We start from the raw sequence: 19,826 nt of genomic DNA, 5'->3' as shown, positions 1-19,826 counted from the left end.
TAATAGGATGATCCATGTTTGCAGAAACCACCAAGTCACCATGGTTTTTATCTGCAGTATGATTATAATGGCTCATTTCATTTCATTCAATGTAAACTTCTACTTATTTATTGCCCCGTGTTATTTGGTCAATAATGGCAGATTTTTCACGTGATTATTCAACTTTCTGGTACAACCGAAGCCGAGCAAATCACAAAACATAACTTTGCTCAAATACAGCCTATTCAGCAAGGACCAGAACCATTGATATGGACGTTTCTTCATATCAGTACTTCTAAAAACATGACAACACCGAGAAAACGCCCTACAATAAACACAGAACAGAATATTTTAGGCCACAACAGGAATACCAGGGTGAAATGCATCTAGCTGGCTCGGTTGCAGACCTGCCGAGACTTGAAGTTAAAGGCTTTTAAAATATTTTATGGGCCAATAAAGCAAACGGGTGCACTCACAGTTTTATGACTCGGCCCTTTTCTAGCACTGTTGAAGATGGATCATGTCTATAAGAGAGATGATTATTTATAATTATTAAGGAAAACATTGATGACACATTTGACAATGTACATGGATTATATTGAACCATAGACGTATTCCCCCAAAACATGTATAAGAGAGTAGGCCTGCTCTCCGTTGGTCTATTCTTTGTCGAAGTGTTTATGATAATGATTTTGGGTTATACACTGGAAAAGGTCAGCAAAAGTGCTCAATGTATTTACTTTTTTCTGATGTATCATTTTACAGGCAACCCGGTGGCGAATTGGATACACGCTCGTTCAACGAGGAAGAAACGGTGTCCTTATACAAAATATCAGACTCTCGAACTCGAAAAAGAGTTTTTGTTCAATATGTACCTTACCAGGGACCGTCGATATGAGGTCGCTCGGGTTCTTAATTTGACCGAGAGACAGGTCAAAATTTGGTTCCAGAATCGGCGAATGAAGATGAAGAAAATGAATAAAGAGTAGACAGAAAGCAATGAGCAGTAACGTGCTGTATGGACAAATTGACTTGTACACTTTCAGAAAAAATGTCACTCATGTTCTCTCCTCTCCAATGGTCTCTCCTCTTGAGAGCTATAGTTTTCCTTTTTGATCTGATATAATTGAGATCTATAGGCCTATTCTTGACAAAGTAGCACATTGCAAATTGGGGCCACGTCTCTCTGTGACAGTATGCAGCTTGTTTTGACTATTTATCCTTTATTACTGCTTCATAGTCAAGACACGAATAGGACATTAGTAAAGAAAGGTATACGGTCAAGTTGGATAACTGTGTATAACAAAACCTGTGTATTTTTGTAGATGTTGCATCTTTGGCCTATTCAAGTTTAAATTAATGTTTTGTACACGAAGTACATGGAACGTGTGTCTTGTGTTTCGTCTAGGCCTATGTGGATATAGATTTTGTTGTATGGTTTTTATATTATTTTCTCTCGACGCTACATTTGTACGTTATAATGTAGATTGTGCTCATCTTTCTATCCGAAATAATCTAATTTCCTGTCTTTGTTGGGTCAATATTAAAACGTTAAAACCTTACCTTTATCATAAATATTAACACTTGCAAAAATGACATTCTGAGATGGCTTGACAAGAGAGTAGGGTACAAAACTATAATTCGCCGTTGTTGTTGGGATATAAGTAATTCAACAATTCCAATAGGCTACAGACTAGCATTAGATACGGACTACTCCTTATTGAAAGCAGATGTGTCTTTTAACTCATTATTCTTCCTTTTCTGTTTCCTTTTATAAAGCACGTTTCCTGACCACTTCCAGCCGCTGTGTTTTCTGAAATGTGAATGATTCTGGGGGGAAATAAGGTGACATTTGAGGCCTTGTGTAAACGCATTGCATCGCGTTCTTTCCTTTATACGTGTTATCCAATCATACGCATTTAAGATTATTGTAACTATTTCAAGGAAAGGCTTTAGCGTGTTATTCTGGCACTGAAACGTTTTCAGTCCGTCATCTGTCCAGGCCTGGCCATATTTCTAATTGGTGGTCATTTAACAAAACATGCCACACATATTAACTTGATTATTGAGATTCAGGTATAACGGAGGTGTGCATTGAGAGTGCATTTCGTGCAACAATGTGGCATAGGCCTATCCGTGCGTAGTTTAAAACAACGTAGGCTAGTTCACCGCGTGAGGTGTTTTATAGTTTTTACTTAGCCTTCTTGTAGCCTAGAGACAACACTATTTTATAATACAGATGTAGTCTATATGAGTGTTAACACTGGGCACACACTGGTTGAATCAACGTTATTTCCACGGCATTTCAATGAAATTACGTCGAACCAACGTGGAATAGACTTTGAATTGATGTCTTTGCCCAGTGGGCTGTTTCCATAGCATAAATCGCGAATATAGGGCCTAGTCTACACATTGTTGACGTTACGAAATCATTTGTAATAAACTAATGCAAACTTTCGGTCACTGATTTGAGGCTATTGTGAGCCGAGCAGTGCGCTATATTATTTTGATCTAGCTGAGTTGGTGCTCTATGTTGTATTTTAGATGGGTCATGCTGGCCATGTGTTGTGGGTATGTAACCCACAACAAACGGCGATACAAGTGTTCCCCTGTGACATGGTGCTATTTTTGGACACCCTCTGGACGCCACACTAATTTGCCGCGTAATCTTTTGCATATTTTACCCGATAAGTTCATTTGAGGTGTGTGAAGTATCTTTTCTGGCGTTTATTTTTCTTTCTTGGTCGCTGGACTAAATTGGCTTTCCCCTTAAGTGTCAAAAACAATACTGACAGGATGCAGAGATTTTAGAGCCCAATATAATTGAACATTTCCGTTGTGGTGCACAGAGAAATGTTGGGTTTTACGACCCTGCTTCGGGCAGCGCTGTTCGTCTTGAATGCAATCTAACAAAGCAAACCTAGCAGAACTGGCTAGACGTCTAGGCTAAATGACTTTATTGTTCTTATTTCAAGGTATGGTGTGCGGGTTTAAAGGAGGCTTCTGGCACTTGTTTTTGTCTGCTGCAAACGTGACTCCATCCTCCTGTATTTACCCACTCTGAATTATGTGGCAGAAGGGGAAGGAGGAACACATGAAAGGCCCCAAATTTAACTTCCTTTATTCCAAATCTATATGAACAAAAATATAAACGCAACATGCAACAATTTCAAAGATTTTACAGTTACAGTTCATATAAGGAAATCGGTCAATTGAAATCAATAAATTAGGTCCTAATCTATGGATTTCACATGACTGGGCAGGGGCACAGCCATGGGTGGCCCTGGGAGGGCATAGGCCCACCCACTTGGGAGCCAGGCCCAGCCAATCAGAATGAGTTTTTCCCGCAAAAGGGCTTTATTACAGACATAAATACTCCTCTGAACCTCAGAGGTATCCTAGGTATCCTCATTGCTCATTATTAAATGGTTATTATTTCTACTTTCACTATTAGGCTATAGTATTCTTATACTATATCCCTTACGAGGATTGGCGTGTTAGCAAGCTAGCAGCACTAGCAGTAGGCCCAGTAGTGGCAGAAACATTCTATTCATATGATTCATAGTATGTATTTAAATTATTTGCTAATAATTAGGCCTATGGTTTAAATCTATCGCCGATCCAATCTTCCACTATCATGATATACCATACAAATGTGTAGGCCTAGCCTATATCTCACGAAATAATAGCCTCTCATGGTTATGTGAAAGTACTGTAGGTCTAGAACTAGTCCAGTTAGTGCAGTACAAATCACAAAAAAAAGGCCACTGGATGTCGCTGTTGACTAAGTATTTAACATTTTCGAGCCCATGTAGCCTGTTTACCTTTTCTATGGGAACCTTTGGATGACTAGAGGGAGAAAATGTTCTTAAAGGCTGTTCTAGGGTTACTAGTCACAAATGTAGAGATGAACAACTCATGCGTAGAGCTGAACAACCAACAACGTCCGTTATTCATTGTCTGCATATAACTTTTACGGATAATAATTATCTTTCTTCTCTAGCCTACACTATAGGCAGTAGTATATCAGTAATATGGCAATATTGCATTATTTTTTTAAGTATCGATATTCCAATTTATTTAGCCTATGTTTATGTACACCCATTTATTTTGTCAGTGGGTCTCTATCTCTGTCTTGGTGTTGTATTGTTATGAAGAACAATTATTTGAGTTATAACTGATCAATTATGTTTTACTGTTGTGTTAATCGATAGCCTATGTTTAGTGTTAAGTAGCATAAGGTAGGCTACATCTACTATGGGCTCAAAAGAACATCAGAACATGTAGGCCTAACTTAATGTCAAAATGTATAGTCTGTAATTGTGAAAAATATTTTCATATTTGTATTATGTTTGCTTTAAGTAAAGACCAAAAATTCAACCAAACACGTTTATTTCACTTTTATTTTCATTAATAATCATGTAAATCATGTACAATAATTCATCAACGTCATCAACGACTATTAAGCATTATAAAATAATTCTGGTAACATAAAAAACATATCAAACCAAATATCTAGGCTGTATTATTAGCACATACAATTTTGCTACATGTAAACATTTTCGATTATAATATTTTAATTGAAATAGGCTAGGCTACAAAACATTTCACCGCCACTGGGTGCGCGTACATGTGTGCCTGAATGGAATCATTGACGTAATGCATAAACCTTGCCTTCACAGAGTCTGGGGTCGAGGTTTTTGTCACGTTCTTAAGGGCAATAAACGGTAGGCCTATTAACTAGGGAGGAAGGTCTAGAGAGGAACATCTTGAACACTACTCTTTCAAATAGACAATGTATATAGGACTAAACAAAATGATAGTTGACACAGAGTCTAGGCTACATAAAATATTCAAAATGTTATTGTATTGTAAAGCAAAATGCACAGTAGCTTCCCAATGAGAATGGGAGGGGATTGAAGGTTGGTGGGGAGAGAGGAGGGGGTCGATGTCGTGAAGGGGGGGGGGGGGGCAAAAACGCTAGTGACTGTGTGTCGGAGGGGCTAGCCGCTTTAGCTATATAGCACACATCAACCATGCACGACAAAAGCAGCTGATTTGAAGCTCCAAAAGGAAAAAGCCAATAAAAAGCAAAGGACTTCCTTTGGTAGCAGGGCAGTGTTTTAACAGGGGAGAGGTGGATAAGGAAACAGGCTGTAATATCTTATTTCTTAAACATGTCTCTATGATTTCGTGGTTTCGTTCGTTGTATGTGTGGGGTTAGGAACAAAACTAAGGCAATACTTGGAATTGTCGTAAACTAAGTTATTCCACTGTAACATTGTAAACCGTAAAACATGAGCTCCTATTTCGTGAACCCTCTCTTTTCCACGTGCAAAGGCAGTGAAACGTTGGAACCAACTTACTACGACTGCAGGTTCCCTCAAGGCGTCACCCGGAGACACGCGCTGGTGTACGGTGCGGGAGCGGCGGCGACGGGATTTCAGCACCCGCCCCATCACATCCAAGACTTCTTTCACCATAGGACGCCGGCGATCTCCACACCAGGCTACCAGCAGAATCAATGCGCCTTGGCTTGCCATGGAGATGGCACTGCATTTTATGGATACGAAGCCCTTCCAAAACAAACGCTTTATGGTACCCAACAAGAGGCAAGCGTGGCGCTATACCCAGACTGTAAATCGTCAAATGGCACTAACCTCGGAGAAGGACAAGGCCACCTAAATCAAAACCAGTCTCCTAGTCTCATGTTTCCATGGATGAGACCGCACGGTTAGTAGGCTACTTGTTTATATGTGCATTAGTGCAAGTATAAAGGCTCTAACATTATGAGCCTGGGCTACAGTTAGGCTTCTTGTGTGGTTATTTTGTTGTAGTTTTCATGGCATGTAGACTACATCCGGTAACATATTATAACGTTTTCGGAGCTTCACTTATCACTCAGTAGAACTTCGTCACGTAACCGTGGCATAATGACTCGCTCTCATCAGATCTTAGCTACTTTGATTACAGGCGTATAAATACCAGTAGATCGGCATCAGTGCTGTGCCATTAATGGCGGCTCCGTTGATCGCTAGTAGATGAGAAAATAAGCGGAGATTAATAACAACGGTAAAAACGAATTCAGTGAAAGTTCACCAGAAGCACTTGGCATGGCGTTTATCTTCACACACATCCGGACAGCTATCCAAGGGTAGAGGGTATGTATAGTCAAACACACACACACACACACACACACACACACACACACACAAAATCTCAAACAATGTATCTTATATTTCAAAAACAATAGTGAACCAGACACAGTCTTGCAACATTTCCTGCTTAATTGTAAGTTCTATTTCCATTCTATAGCCCCCGGAAGACGGAGTGGCCGACAGACCTATAGTCGATACCAAACACTGGAGTTGGAGAAGGAATTTCTATTCAACCCTTACCTCACCCGTAAGCGTCGGATCGAGGTGTCTCACGCTTTAGGGCTGACGGAGCGGCAGGTGAAGATTTGGTTCCAAAACCGACGGATGAAGTGGAAAAAGGAGAACATCAAGGACCAATTTCCGTATCAAAGAGTAGAGACGGAGAACGAGGGTAATGGTGATGGAGATGGTGAGGGAGAGGGAGAGGGCGATGATGAAGGCAATGATGATGGTGAAGGAGAAGAGGGAGACAAAAAGGAAACGGGAGAGGAAGAGGAGGCGAAAGAGTGATTTTTATTGCTCTTTCTTTTTATGGTTATATGGCTTAAAAGTTGAAATATGGTCCTGGGAGAAGGAGATCACATTTTATCTCCACCGTTGTATTGAGTCAACAAGATGAGAGAAAAATAACTGTTCTGCATTCCAGCAAATGGCTCTCTCTATGAGGATAATAACTACTAATCATGTTTAGCTTATACAGTCTCTAAATGCTGCAAAGGTTCTCATAACATAAAGACCTAAAGCACTTGCAAATCATATTGTTACGCATATGTCCATATCACAGAATGCACAAGAGGATAGGATGGCTGGAAATGTTTAAATGTTCCATCAATGTTGTCATTCGAGGAGAAGGGTTCATTATTAATACAAATTCTTTGTACTTTTTTTTCCTCGAGTATTTTTTGTGTGGATTTGTGTGTGTGTATTGGGATGATGGGAGTTTTATTTTATTTTATTCATAAATGCCAATTCCAAAGGTGGGGAAAGGGATGGCAGTTGGCCCAGTGGTTAAGATCGTTCGGCCAGTAAGGGATATTTCATGTTGTTCTGTCTCAAATTTCAATCTATACGCCTATTATTTTCACAAATATAGGCCTACTATTGTGTATTGTAATGTAGCCTATATTTTGTAAACATTGTGAGCGCTGTCTGAGCTTTTGATCGCAAATGGTCCGGGCCTATTCAATCCGATATCAAAACAAAACAAATCGGAAATTCGACATATGTAGAATATTTCTTGATTCTTGACCTAATTCTGAAAAATGTAAGATTCTAGAAGGCAGCAATAAGTTATTTTGACGTGATTATTAGCCTATATTGGTTTTAATAGACCGGGAACTCTTTACTACCTAAGTACATCTAGATGCACTTGGAGGTGATGTTAAAATCTACCAAGAAAACGGTTTTGTCATTAGCAATGTTATATCTATACATTCTCACTGAAGGGACAAGCCAGTGCAATGATAGGCCTATAAAACATTATATTGCATTTGATTGCACGATACTTATGGTGTTACTTGTTGCGATATAGTAGGCCTATATTGATCTTCGAAACAAATGTCTCTGCGCCATACTACCTAGCCAGCTAAAGGACGGTGTAACAAAAATTGGTGTCCCAACAACTTCAACTGCCTTAAGTAATGCACATGTATTTAACCAATATGTTATAATTGAACAAAGAATTGTACTTCAGCTTTTAAATACCATTAGCCTACAATATTGTGCTGATGCAATAGACTCGTTTTTTATTGCACTGAATATGACCTCTGTATGTCTTCGTATTTCTTATTGTATGAATCAGCTTGATTTCTTATGTTTAAAGTTAAAGGAGGGGATGTTGGTTGCGAGTGCACACACACTTGATTGGCATAAACATGTTCAAAGAAATGGCAAAAAATCGGAATTTCTCTTCCTCATTCTCGATACCATTTCGCAATTTCTCTGAACTGCAATAGACCAAAATACACACACACACACGCGCACACACACACACACACACACACACAAATTAGGTAGGCAATCCAAACATCTAATTATGTCTGTTTTGTAATTTTATGATGTTTACCTAATAACATCAATGAATTCTAAGAACATTTAATCACAATATCTTACACCCAAACAAAATGACATTATAGAAAATATTTTTTATCATGACTTGTTTTCAGTCAGACCAATGGAGGAAGGAATGGATACGCCTGTATTGATAGTGGTTCATAGACATTTTTAGTTTTGAGACACAAACGCCTGCAACGTAGTTTATATTTGATAAAGGGAACTATATATATATATATATATATATATATATATATATATATATATAGAGAGAGAGATATATATATATATATAAGGAGTTATTTTACCAATAAGCAGAGTGGTTTTATGATGTAGAAGCTCCCCCTTACCTAAACTATTTCGTAGGCCTACACTTCGAGTGCTCGTAAATCTGCGATATCCATTTGAGTACTTCATTTATTATATTTATTTTACCTTTATTTAACTAGGCAAGTCAGTTAAGAACAAATTCTTATTTACAATGACGTCCTAACCAGGGGCGAAAATCTGATATCAACTTTGGAGGGGACAATTACATGACATTTTCTCAGGAGCAATTCCTGAGGGGGACACCAAAAGTAGTGCTGTAACACATAGCCTACATTGTAATATGGTAAATGTATATTGAGGAACCAAAGAAATAAGGTGTTTGCCGTACTCCTAACTACCGGTACCCAAAACTACACAACTAATCACAACAGCAATACCATTGCCTTTAACAAATCTTAGTTCAGTCACCAGTTTAAGTTGAGAGTGGGGGTATCCATGGCATTTTCCAATTATGTTCCTATTTTACAAGTAAAAAAAATTGAGAACCTTTCATAATGTTGCCAAACAAAGACTCAACAAACTTACCTGAGACTCCCTGTCTCTGCCAGTCTGTCCCTGCATATCTGTTGCCTGCTCTGCCTAATGACATCATTGTGAAACATTTCCATTAGAATTTCATTTCTTTCTTATGAACATTTTATCAACTAGTCTTTGAGATATTAGGCTACTAGGGTTCTTACTATGCGTTTTGGTGTATTGAAAAATACTCTGATGTCCGCCTTTTATTTTTCTGCCATTTTTCTACCTGGCTGGCTGGCTGGCTACACACACACACAGTGTGTAGGTTATTTTCAGTAGGAGATGGGCTTCTATAATCTTCTATCATTCTATTTGGGCTTCGATCTAAAAGGTAGCTAGCAAATGTGAAACGGATTAAAATGACAAGAGTTGACAGCTGTATGAGTTCACCATTTACACAGCATATGCTGCAACCTTTTGTAATTTTAATAGTTTGTTTCATATTGGCTGGCTTCCAACAATAGCTGAATTTGCAAAGCTAGCGAGCACCAATTCAGTTTCAGTGGTGTTTGCTATAATCTTTGCTACCCGGGTTAAATAAAGGTGAAATAAAATAAATAAATAAAAGTTCCCTTGCGACAATTTAGCTTTTGCAACAAGACCATTAAATATATTTAAGACAATGGTAGAAGAGAGTGTAGTTCTGTTCAGTTTGGACTTCAGTTTATCGCTAACCTTATCACAGGGACTTTGAAGCACTAACTTACATCATCTGCATGCTGATCTTGGAATAAATTGACGATAGCAAAGATTTCATCTTTGACGACGCCACATAAATGGAATAGGTACTAGCTAGCTTAATAGTTAATATTTGTGCGCTAGCTCTGCATATTCAGCTAGTGTGTGTGCGCGATTGACTAGATTAACCTCACATCAGTTACGTTCATTGAGTGCCTTTCAGACAGTAGATACGACCCCTCTGTTACCTTGCCAACTAAGGAACTGGCAGTGGATCAAACCATTGTGAGGCAAAGGGTGGGGGGGTCGCAATCTTTTGAAACTTAAAAACGCGCTATTAAGTGTCTATAATCAGCACAATTGCTTTCATTGCGTATTATTAATATTATTTAAATTACATAGTTATGTTTCAGTGATATATTGGGGGGGACAAATCCTATTTTTCCCAGGATGGGGCGGTCGTGTCCCCCCCGTCCCCCCCGGGATTTCCGCCCCTGGTCCTAACCCGGCCAAACCTTCCCCTAACCCGGACGACACTGGAACAATTGTGCGCCAACCTATGGGACTCCCGATCACGGCCTGTTGTGATACAGCCCGGTATCGAACCAGGGTCTGTAGTGACGCCTCTAGCACTAAGCAGTGCCTTAGACCGCTGCGCAACTCATACTTCCAAGCTACCTTATAGGTGCCCAAAATACAGTATAAATGATTGTACATGTTAGTGTGTGTGTGTGTGTGTGTGTGTGTGTGTGTGTGTGTGTGTGCCGGAGGCAGTTATATTCTTGTTTAAGACCCGCCTATACCAGAAGTTAGTGACTTCCACATTCAACCGCATTGGCGACCTTGCTGTATGTTTACAAAACATTTCAAATACCCTCTACCCTTGGGTAGCTGTCTGGATATATGGGAAGATAAACGCCATGCTATGTTTTGGTGGTACATTTTCAACATAACCTATTATGGACGTCAAAAGTCTGTATACTCTACCTCTTCAACACATACTGTATGTGCACCACTATACGGTATAGAGGTATAAAATCACTAAATAGCTTAGTTATATCTGAGATAACCTCAATTATCTCAATTATAAGAACGACGGTCGAGTAGTATATTATACTATTTGGCCTACAAGACAAGATAAATTGTATTGTTGCCAAGTCAGTTGTTACACACTATATTAGTACTGTTTGACGTTCTTTTTCAAGTTGTTATTTGCCCAGTAACAAAAATGCAATCCAACATGTATTTTTATTACGGAAAGAGAAACAGGTGTGTAGGCTTCTATGTGCATCTTTAATCTCTTGTAGTCAATACGTTATTATGCAACGATTAGAGTACCCTACAGGGCCTTCAGTATTCACACCCTTGGCTTTTTCCACATTTTGTTATGTTACAGCCTGATTAAATATAATTTTTTTACTGGCCTACACACAATACCCCATCATGTCAAAGTGGAATTATGTTTTCGACATTTTTACAAATAAATGAAGAAAAAAAAAGTTGAAATATCATGAGTCAATAAGTGCTCATACTAAGCTTAAACATTTCTTAACAAGTCACATAATAAGTCGCATGGACTCACTCGGTGTGCAATACAAGTGTTTAACATTATTTTTTAATGACTACCTGTACCCCACACATACAATTATCTGTTAGGTCCAGTCCCTCAGTTGAGTAGTGATTTTCAAACACAGATTTAACCACAAACATCAGGGAGGTTTTCCAATGATACAAGGGCATCTAGTGGTGAATGTGTATAAATCAAATAAATACAGACATTGAATATCCCTTTGAGCATGGTGAAGTTATTGCACTTGGTTTATTAATACAGGCGTCCTTCCGAACTCAGTTGCCAGAGGAAGGAAACCGCTCAGGGATTTCACCAGGAGGCCAATGGTGACTTTAAAACAGTTACAGAGTTTAAGGGCTGTGACAGGAGAAAATTGAGGATGGATCAACAACATTGTAGTTACTCCACGATACTAACCTAACTGACAGAGTGAAAAGAAGAATACAAATATTACAAAACATCCATCATATTTGCAACAAGGCACTAAAGTAATACTGCATAAAATATGGCAAAGTAATACATTTTTTGTCTTGAATAAAAAACATTATGTTTGGGGCAAATCCAATACAACACATTACTGAGTATCACTTTACATATTTTCAAGAATAGTGGTGGCTGCATCATATTATGGGTATGCTTGTAATTATTAAGGACTGGGAAGTTTTTCCGGATAAAAAATACAGAAGGGAGCTAAGCACAAATAAAATTGTAGAGATTATCCTGGTTCAGTCTGCTTTCCACCAGACACTGTGAGAGGAATTCACCTTTCAGCAGGACAATAACCTACAACACAAGGCCACATCTACACTGGAGTTGCTTACCAAGACGACATTGAATATTCCCGAGTCATGGTTTTGACTTAATTTGACTGGAATTTAAAAAAATATATTTTACCTTTATTTAACTAGGCAAGTCAGTTAAGAACAAATTCTTATTTTCAATGACGGCCTAGGAACAGTGGGTTAACTGCCTTGTTCAGGGGCAGAACAACAGATTTTTACCTTGGCAGCTCTAATCTATGGCAAGGCCTGAAAATGGTTGTCTAGCAATGATCAACAACCAATTTGACAGAGATTGAAGAATGTTGAAAATAATAATGAGCAAATGTGACACAATCCAGGTGTGGAAAGCTGGTAGACACTTACGCAAAAAGACTCACAGCTGTAATCACTGCCGAAGGTGCTTCTACAAAGTAGTGAATCAGGGGTGTGAATACTTATATAAATGAGATATTTCTGTATTTCATTCTCAATACATTTTTGGCAAAAACATGTTTTCAGTTTGTCATTATGGTGTATTGTGTGTGGATGGTTGAGAATTTGTTTTATTTAATCCATTTCGAATTCAAGCTGTAACACAACAAAATGTCGAATAAGTCAAGAGGTATGCATACTTTCTGAAGGCACTGTACAAGATGTTTGCGATGTGTTACTCTGGGTTACTTAAATTCAATCAAATCATACTCAGAGTAGTCGATGTAAGAAATCATATGCACATAGGCCTATTACAGTCTGCAGGTTACAGGAAATAAGAAAGGTTTATATTTAAATGTTAAGTCCTTTGAGGCCTATCGGTCCTGTCTAACATTTTCCTGAAACCTTTTAGGGATCTGTTATTTTATGGAGGCTAACCCTTAAAATAAGGTGACCAAATATATTCGTAACAAGCACAGTGTGGCAATTGGAATATGGTGCATATCCTATGCATATTTTACACCACACAGGCCTAGCCTAGACTCAAAATATTTTTTTAAACCATCTCTTGGAATAAAATAAAAAATGGCACATATAACCTGCATTAGGTCTACGTAACACGACTACAAACAACTCAAGAACAGCTTGTACAATGAGAAATCTGTGTTAAAGATATCCCGAGTGGCGCAGCGGTCTAAGGCACTGCATTTCAGTGCTTAGAGGCGTCACTACAGATCCTGGTTCGATTGCAGGCTGTATCACAACCGGCCGTGATTGAGAGTCCCATAGGGCAGCGCACAATTGGCCCAGTGTCGTTAGGTTTTGGCCTTCATTGTAAATAAGAATGTATTCTTAACTGACTTGTCTAGTTAAATCAAGGTAAAATACAAAAAATATCCTTAACATGTACATTTACAGAATAAAACTCACCTTGTCAATCAATTCTGCCACAGTCAGATGTTCAGATGCCTTCTTACCTACACTGGGCCCCTTATAGTAAAACTCTCTTGACTTGAATGTCTCCGGCTAGACTTAGCCAATTCTATAAGCTGTTTACTGCCGAAATTCCAGAAGTTTTCTGTAGAGTGACAATTGTCTGTGAGCATTGTCTACCCGTCCCCCTTTGTACTTTATATTGTCATGAGGGGAGACCACTTCCGTAATAAGGTCGTAACCACCTGTAAACTTTATGGACGGCAAATAAACTCGACAGTGTCTCTGTGTTCTGACACACTGTAGCCCTCAAGCTCAACTTTGGACCCCGAAGCCAGTTCCACTACATTTATTCATTGTTCCCCTCTAATCACAGAACGATTTAGACATGGGACACCAGGTGGGTGAAATTAATTATCAGTTAGAACAGAAAACCAGCAGGCTCTGAACCTCATAGGGTAAGAGTTGAATACCCCTGGGCTAGTATACTGGTGCTTTCAGTGTAGGCCTCCACAAACAATACGATTGTCTGGTTTTCTCTTCTTTGACCAGTTGTTTAAAGAGGAAAACCTAATACACAGCCATATGGACAATTAAGTCTCATATTTGTTCTTTAAAACTGTAATTATTAGATAGCCCAACTTTAATGTATTTTACCGACTTATTTAAAGTGTACTTAAAGTGTATAGGCTACATATTCAATTGCTAGAAATGTTAAAAGGAAATGTAGTGGGCTTACACGCTACAACGTAAAGAATTCATAGAATTGAAAAATAAATCGAGGCTCAACTCTCTAGATATAGGCTATCCATTATTCTGTTAATTGTAAACAAAGATGGCCACTCTTGAGTTATCCTCCTAATTAATTGTGCACACCAAGAATGTTCTCCATTATGGCGGACATTTTTTTCCAATAACTAAAATGCATTTCCGATATTACCTCAATATTTCAGTAGAAAGAGGAATATGCATCATGTGAAGGTGGCATGCACCTTTATTCCGCTGTGGGCAAGTGATCACCCTCATTACATCGCTTAATAATAACAGGTCGCCCTTTCTTGCAGTCAAATGACCTTGTGGCCTCATTTGTGGAATGTTATTCATATTTTTCATAATTTCATAATGAATAAAAAACTAAAATAATTAAACAGACGAAAATCCGTGTTTCTATGTCAAACAGTTTTTTATAAAAACATTTTCAGTCTTCTGTGATGTATATACAGTGTAATATTGGGATGCATACAAAAACAATGTATACATTTCAACTCTATACTTGGTACAGGTGTCTTCTTCTTTTTAAGCCCATGATTATGTGTGTGAGGTGTATACTTTTGTTTCAAAGTAGATTTTTGTTCAAGATTCCAGCCAACCTAGTCATAGACTTTTCACTCTGCTAGCGCACGGCAAACGGTCCCGAAAAAAGGTTTCTAACAGCTTTTACTCTCAAGCCATAAGACTCCTGAACAGCTAATCAAAGGGCTACCCAGACCCCTCTTTTACGCTGCTGCTACTCTGTGTTTATTATCTATGCATAGTCACTTTAACTCTACGTACATGTACATATTACCTCAATTACCTCGACTAACCGGTGCCCCCGCACATTGACTCTGTACCGGTACCCCCTGTATATAGCCTTGCTACTGTTGTTTTGCTGCTGCTGCTTATTTGTTACTTTTATTTTCTATTTTCTACTTAAATTTGTTTTCTTCTTAAAACTTCTTAAAGCTTTGTTGGTTAAGGGTTTGTAAGTATGCATTTCACTGTAAGGTCTACACCTGTTGTATTCAGCACTTGACAAATAACATTTGATATGATTTCTTTAAGACTACCAAGAAACACTCTGTGTGACCCTGATTTAGCGAACTACAGTAAAAGGTTAACAATATGCAGAATAAAACTGTTCATTTGTACAGAGGATGAGTTTATTTTTCAATCCATGGTGCAACATGATTCTCCCTCACAGTGCAGTCAAAAACATGATTTTCCTGTGTTTTATAAATATAGGATTGTTAAACAATTAAAACTGTTCATTTGTACAGAGGATAAGTTTATTTTTCAATCCATGGTGCAACATGTTTCTCCCTCACAGTGCAGTCAAAAACATGATTTTCCTGTGTTTTATAAATATAGGATTGTTAAACATTTACCTGCCAACAGTACTTCGCACCTCTGAACAGTGTCAGCAGTCAATCTCTTTTGTGTTCACACAGCAAAGATCTTGGAAGTCATCAGCCACTTCTTAAAATAGTCCAAACCACAAGGAGGCAGTAGCGTTGTTTGTTAATGCATATCTGTGCGTATTGCTTATGATCTAGATTTCAAGCTATCTGCTTTAATGTTGCTGTTTTGTAGAAAGCCTTTGTTGATTCTAGCCAGATGGCCACAGCTAGTTAACTACCTAGTAAGAAGACAAAGAAACAATTGAATTCACTCACCATAATCCCATACTGCCAGTGCCAGCCCATAGACAAATGTTTAGCTAGCTAGCAAACGTTAGCATATTCACTAGCACAACATAACTAGCTAGCTAGCTAGCTAGCTAAGGACACTGCACAAACTTGGCACCTAACACAGGCAGCTGTTTCATGGAAACTAACTAATCCATTGTGATTTCATAATAATGTCAATACTAGCTACAGTGGTTCACTAGCTTGTAGGAAGTATTTAGTGTTGTGTACATTGTGTCTGTGCACTTAGCTAGCTACCATCCCATAGCCTACATTGCATATGACGTGTCACTGGCTCATCCATGGGTGTATGGAGAAAACGCCCTCTTTTATCCTTTTTTGGGGAGCTCCCCCAAGTGGGGGTTTGTGCTCTCCAATTGGCTCAAAGTCAAGTTGGTGGCCACTGACAAGCATTGTGTTGGTTCGTCACTAATGTGTCTGCACGTAGCAAGTACTGCTTTTGTTCTAGAAAGAGAAGGAACAGCCTCCCACTGTGATAAGTACCTATCGGCAGTTTATCAGCAGTGAGATTATCGGTGTGTTTCATGTTTTAGCGCTGTTTGAAATGACCGCCTGAAATTTCAGCCTGTTTTGGTGGGATGGAGTTTTGTCCTTCCATGGTGACATCACCATGCTGTAAATTAGTTAATAGACCAATAAGAAAGATAGTTCCAAACCTCTCTGCCAGTAACAGCAAGTTTTAAACAGCAAGTATTAAACAGCTGCATTGGACCTTTACGAGCATATCATAGCCTATTACAATGTGCTCACATAGCCAACAACATGTAGAGAATGAAGGCAGGAATGAATACCAGGGCAGTCTCACATTAATAAGCAAACTATGCTGTCATCAGAATTATTTTAAAATGGTGTACAGACAATCTGACAATGTACTCAATAGGATTATAATCAAATCAATTAGGCTATTTCTATTGGCAGAGTTAGACAATCTAACCCTGTCGTCAAATCAATTGATAACATGAATGTGTCTCTGTCTTGTTTTCATGTAAACATAGGTCTAAAACATGTTTTATAGATATATTTTATCGCTGATCTCCATCATGTACAGAATGAGCTGCTGCTGCTGACCTGGGGTGAAGGTACAGCGTGCGCGCGCATATGTTTGGTGACGCTATGTTTACCCGCATGACTGCGCATGTGGAGGAGTGGTTGGTGCATCTGCTGGATACATCCGCCGTGTAAATGCTGTATTACGCCCTGACTAAAATGTAGGTTATGTGACTGATGTTTTCAGATGCAGAAGCAAAGAAAAACAGAACAATATTTATCGATGGAAATGTAAGTTGGCATATAGGACTATACAATTGCGTAAAGGGAGGCACATCAGTATGGAACGAATAAGCAAATTAAGTAGACTAGCTTTCATCGACACATACTGAATGAGATGTGAGTTTCTGGAGTTGTTGACCTTATTCCATAGATAGTGAACTGTCCTTATGCAAAATGAAAGATATAGAGAATGGGTCGGCCAGGCAGGAAGGAGGCGCAACGCATTCCTGGTTGTTTAGTGGGACATTTTCAGCTGAGTAATAAAACTTTACGACTGAATCGGAAATTGGATTGGCTGTAACTTGACATGTGACTCTCTCTCCATGAACATGGACTTTATACTGTTGTCTCCCCCTGATTACTATCTTTCTCAATCGGTACACGACCTGGCCGTTTAAGCGACAGCATTTTTCGCGTTCTATACAGAAATGTGTTTTCTTTTGCAGCACACCTACATGTTTGCCATTCCATTTGACTGCTTCTCCTTCTCCCCTCCCTCTCTCGCTTTGTGTCTCTCCGTCCCTATCCAGTGCTCCCCCTCACTCTCTCTCTCTCTCTCTCTCTCTCTCTCTCTCTCTCTCTCTCTCTCTCTCTCTCTCCCTCTCTCTCTCTCTCTTCCCCTTGCGCGCACATCGCTGTTAAATCAGACGTGGAACCTGAGTAGATTACTCGGATTCAGGTTGTGGATTGTCATACTTCAGAACCTGAATATCTTTCATTTCGTTTTACAGCGTTGAACAGAATACAAGCGACATATTGGATATTAACAAGTTGGGTTCCTCGGTCTCCTCGGTCTCCCTCCAGCGCTGGTATCTGCTGGACCAGTGGATGTACGTCACTGTAGCAGCGGAGAACGTGGGTAAGTTTGTGTTTCTGCGTTCCTTATTGGTTTAAAATTAATCGAATGGTCTGTGGCCTTTGGATGTATTTAAATATGTAACATATATTTTGCTTAACGGGGGAAAAATGCAGAAGTTAACCAAACCATGCATCTAATGTATACTTGTATTGCCACTGTAGGTCTATGGTCTATGGACATAATGTTTTCCCCTGATATAGGTATAACTATTGTAGCGTTAGTAGACCTGTTTGCGTAAACATCAAATGCACAAAATAAAGATATAGTGTATATATTATTGTTTAGTAATAAGCTACACACTCTGCCATTGTAATAAAATAATTGATCGTCTAAAGGCTTTATCTTGTTCTAGAATATTGGTTAGTGCAGGTAAGTTGCCTTTTTAGGACCTGAGCCTGTGTTTGTAAATGTTAGTAATAGGCCAAGCTATATATTCTGCAATTCATCTACAAGTGGGACTGGGGGACTATTCCTGATATTAGTAGTAGCTCGCGGTAACCCACGTGAGCAATCATTTTGATTGTGACAGAAAAAGAGGGCCTGTGGGCATCACCAGGACTAGCTTGTAGCAGCGCTTCTTGTACCAGACCATAGAAAGTAACTGGTACCTGTGGGCTATAGAACCTGCTGGTTGGTGCATTGATGCCTGGCATTATTTACTGTAATGGTTCCGATAGAATTTGAGCTATTTCATTTATTTAACTCTTGAATTGTACGCGCATTAAATGTCGAGTGTGATAGGTTATGATACCCTGGTGTGATTCAGGAATTGAGTTTTCTCAGTTAGTCTCCAGTCAAGCATTCGATGTTAAAAAAAGGGAACATCTATTTCATTACTAACCATATCTTACTACCAGGCCTAGGTTAATTTTTTGCCATAATGTTTAGGACCGATGTCTCTGTGTGGCAATATATTGCGATGGGCCAAGCTGTAGCCTTTCTTATAAACCTTACAATAATATTATATAGGGAGGTAAAGCTGCTCCACATGCGTAAATCAAAGACCCACTGTTCAGTTAGTTACTTATCTGAACCATAATGCAACATGAGCAGGCAAAACAAAGTTAATTTTGATGGTTGGTTGTGCTGACGGTTGTGGTGGTGTCATCATCATAACATTGTGCAAGTATTCGTTTTGTTTATTGAACTGGTACACTAATGTATAATGTGTATAATCTACATAGCAGCCTGTACACTAATGTGTATTGTGTATAATGTACATATATATATAAATACACACTTAGTCATCATGGATCACCAACGCAAAACACTTTAGTTACACAATGGATAGCCTCACGCTTCGAACACACCGACAGTGTTTTGTGGAAAATAATACGCAACATCATCTGGATATGTATGAAACAAAAGTTCAAAATTCACCTTCTGCTATAATCTCTGTCAAGCGGTCTACTCATACAGTTTGACGCATACGTTCGATAAATCCAATGTATGCACCACACCGAACGCACTGCAACTTCCCCTGCAACGCAATGCTGCAAGGCAAACGCTGCTTTTTATTGGAAATGAATCTAATTCTGGTGTAACAAAATGCAATGACACTGGCGGTTTGTTCGAAGCGTAAATCAATAACGCATCACAGCAATATAAAATCAAACGTGTTTTTGTCATGCACTGCATTTGGCAATAGCCTATAAATTCAGGATCAAACTTTGATTACCTCTTTTCCCACACCTAATATGTATTACAGTGAACACTGCCATCTAGTGTTAGATCGCAGCACCTCAAAATCCTGTCACTGCCAATACTACTGTGTGATCGATAATGCGACAACATACATACATACATACATACATACAT

The 19,826-nt window shown here is 38.9% G+C and overlaps 2 protein-coding genes across 9 annotated transcripts in view; both read left to right on the top strand.

The window, feature by feature from the left end:
* Nucleotides 1–19,826, top strand: part of LOC115150485 (homeobox protein Hox-C6) — a 59,886-nt gene that overhangs the window by 1,416 nt on the left and 38,644 nt on the right. For 3 of the 8 annotated variants that reach the window (XM_029693842.1, XM_029693841.1, XM_029693840.1), the window contains exon 2: nucleotides 17,881–18,008. In XM_029693842.1, coding sequence (XP_029549702.1) covers nucleotides 17,881–17,993 — 113 coding nt within the window. In that variant the 3' untranslated portion in view covers nucleotides 17,994–18,008. Of the gene's footprint in view, nucleotides 1–744; nucleotides 1,781–16,867; nucleotides 17,159–17,880; nucleotides 18,009–19,826 lie in introns of those variants that run through there. The other 5 variants (XM_029693844.1, XM_029693843.1, XM_029693846.1 and 2 more) reach the window with 4 other exon arrangements.
* LOC115150484 (homeobox protein Hox-C8a-like) lies at nucleotides 4,561–7,895 on the top strand. Its single transcript, XM_029693836.1, has 2 exons — nucleotides 4,561–5,712; nucleotides 6,295–7,895. The coding sequence occupies exons 1-2, from the start codon at nucleotides 5,277–5,279 to the stop codon at nucleotides 6,645–6,647; spliced, it is 789 nt and encodes a 262-aa protein (XP_029549696.1). The 5' UTR covers nucleotides 4,561–5,276; the 3' UTR covers nucleotides 6,648–7,895.

This window comes from Salmo trutta, chromosome 16 (genome assembly GCF_901001165.1).
Source record: "Salmo trutta chromosome 16, fSalTru1.1, whole genome shotgun sequence".
Lineage (NCBI taxonomy): Eukaryota > Metazoa > Chordata > Actinopteri > Salmoniformes > Salmonidae > Salmo > Salmo trutta.
This window is presented reverse-complemented; position numbering and strand designations above follow the sequence as displayed.

Excerpts from the sequence above, each read along its gene's own strand:
- LOC115150484 (XM_029693836.1), top strand. The coding sequence starts at position 5,277 with ATGAGCTCCTATTTCGTGAACCCTCTCTTTTCCACGTGCAAAGGCAGT. Across the intron at positions 5,713-6,294 it reads TCCATGGATGAGACCGCACG|CCCCCGGAAGACGGAGTGGC; the intron begins GTTAGTAGGCTA and ends TCCATTCTATAG.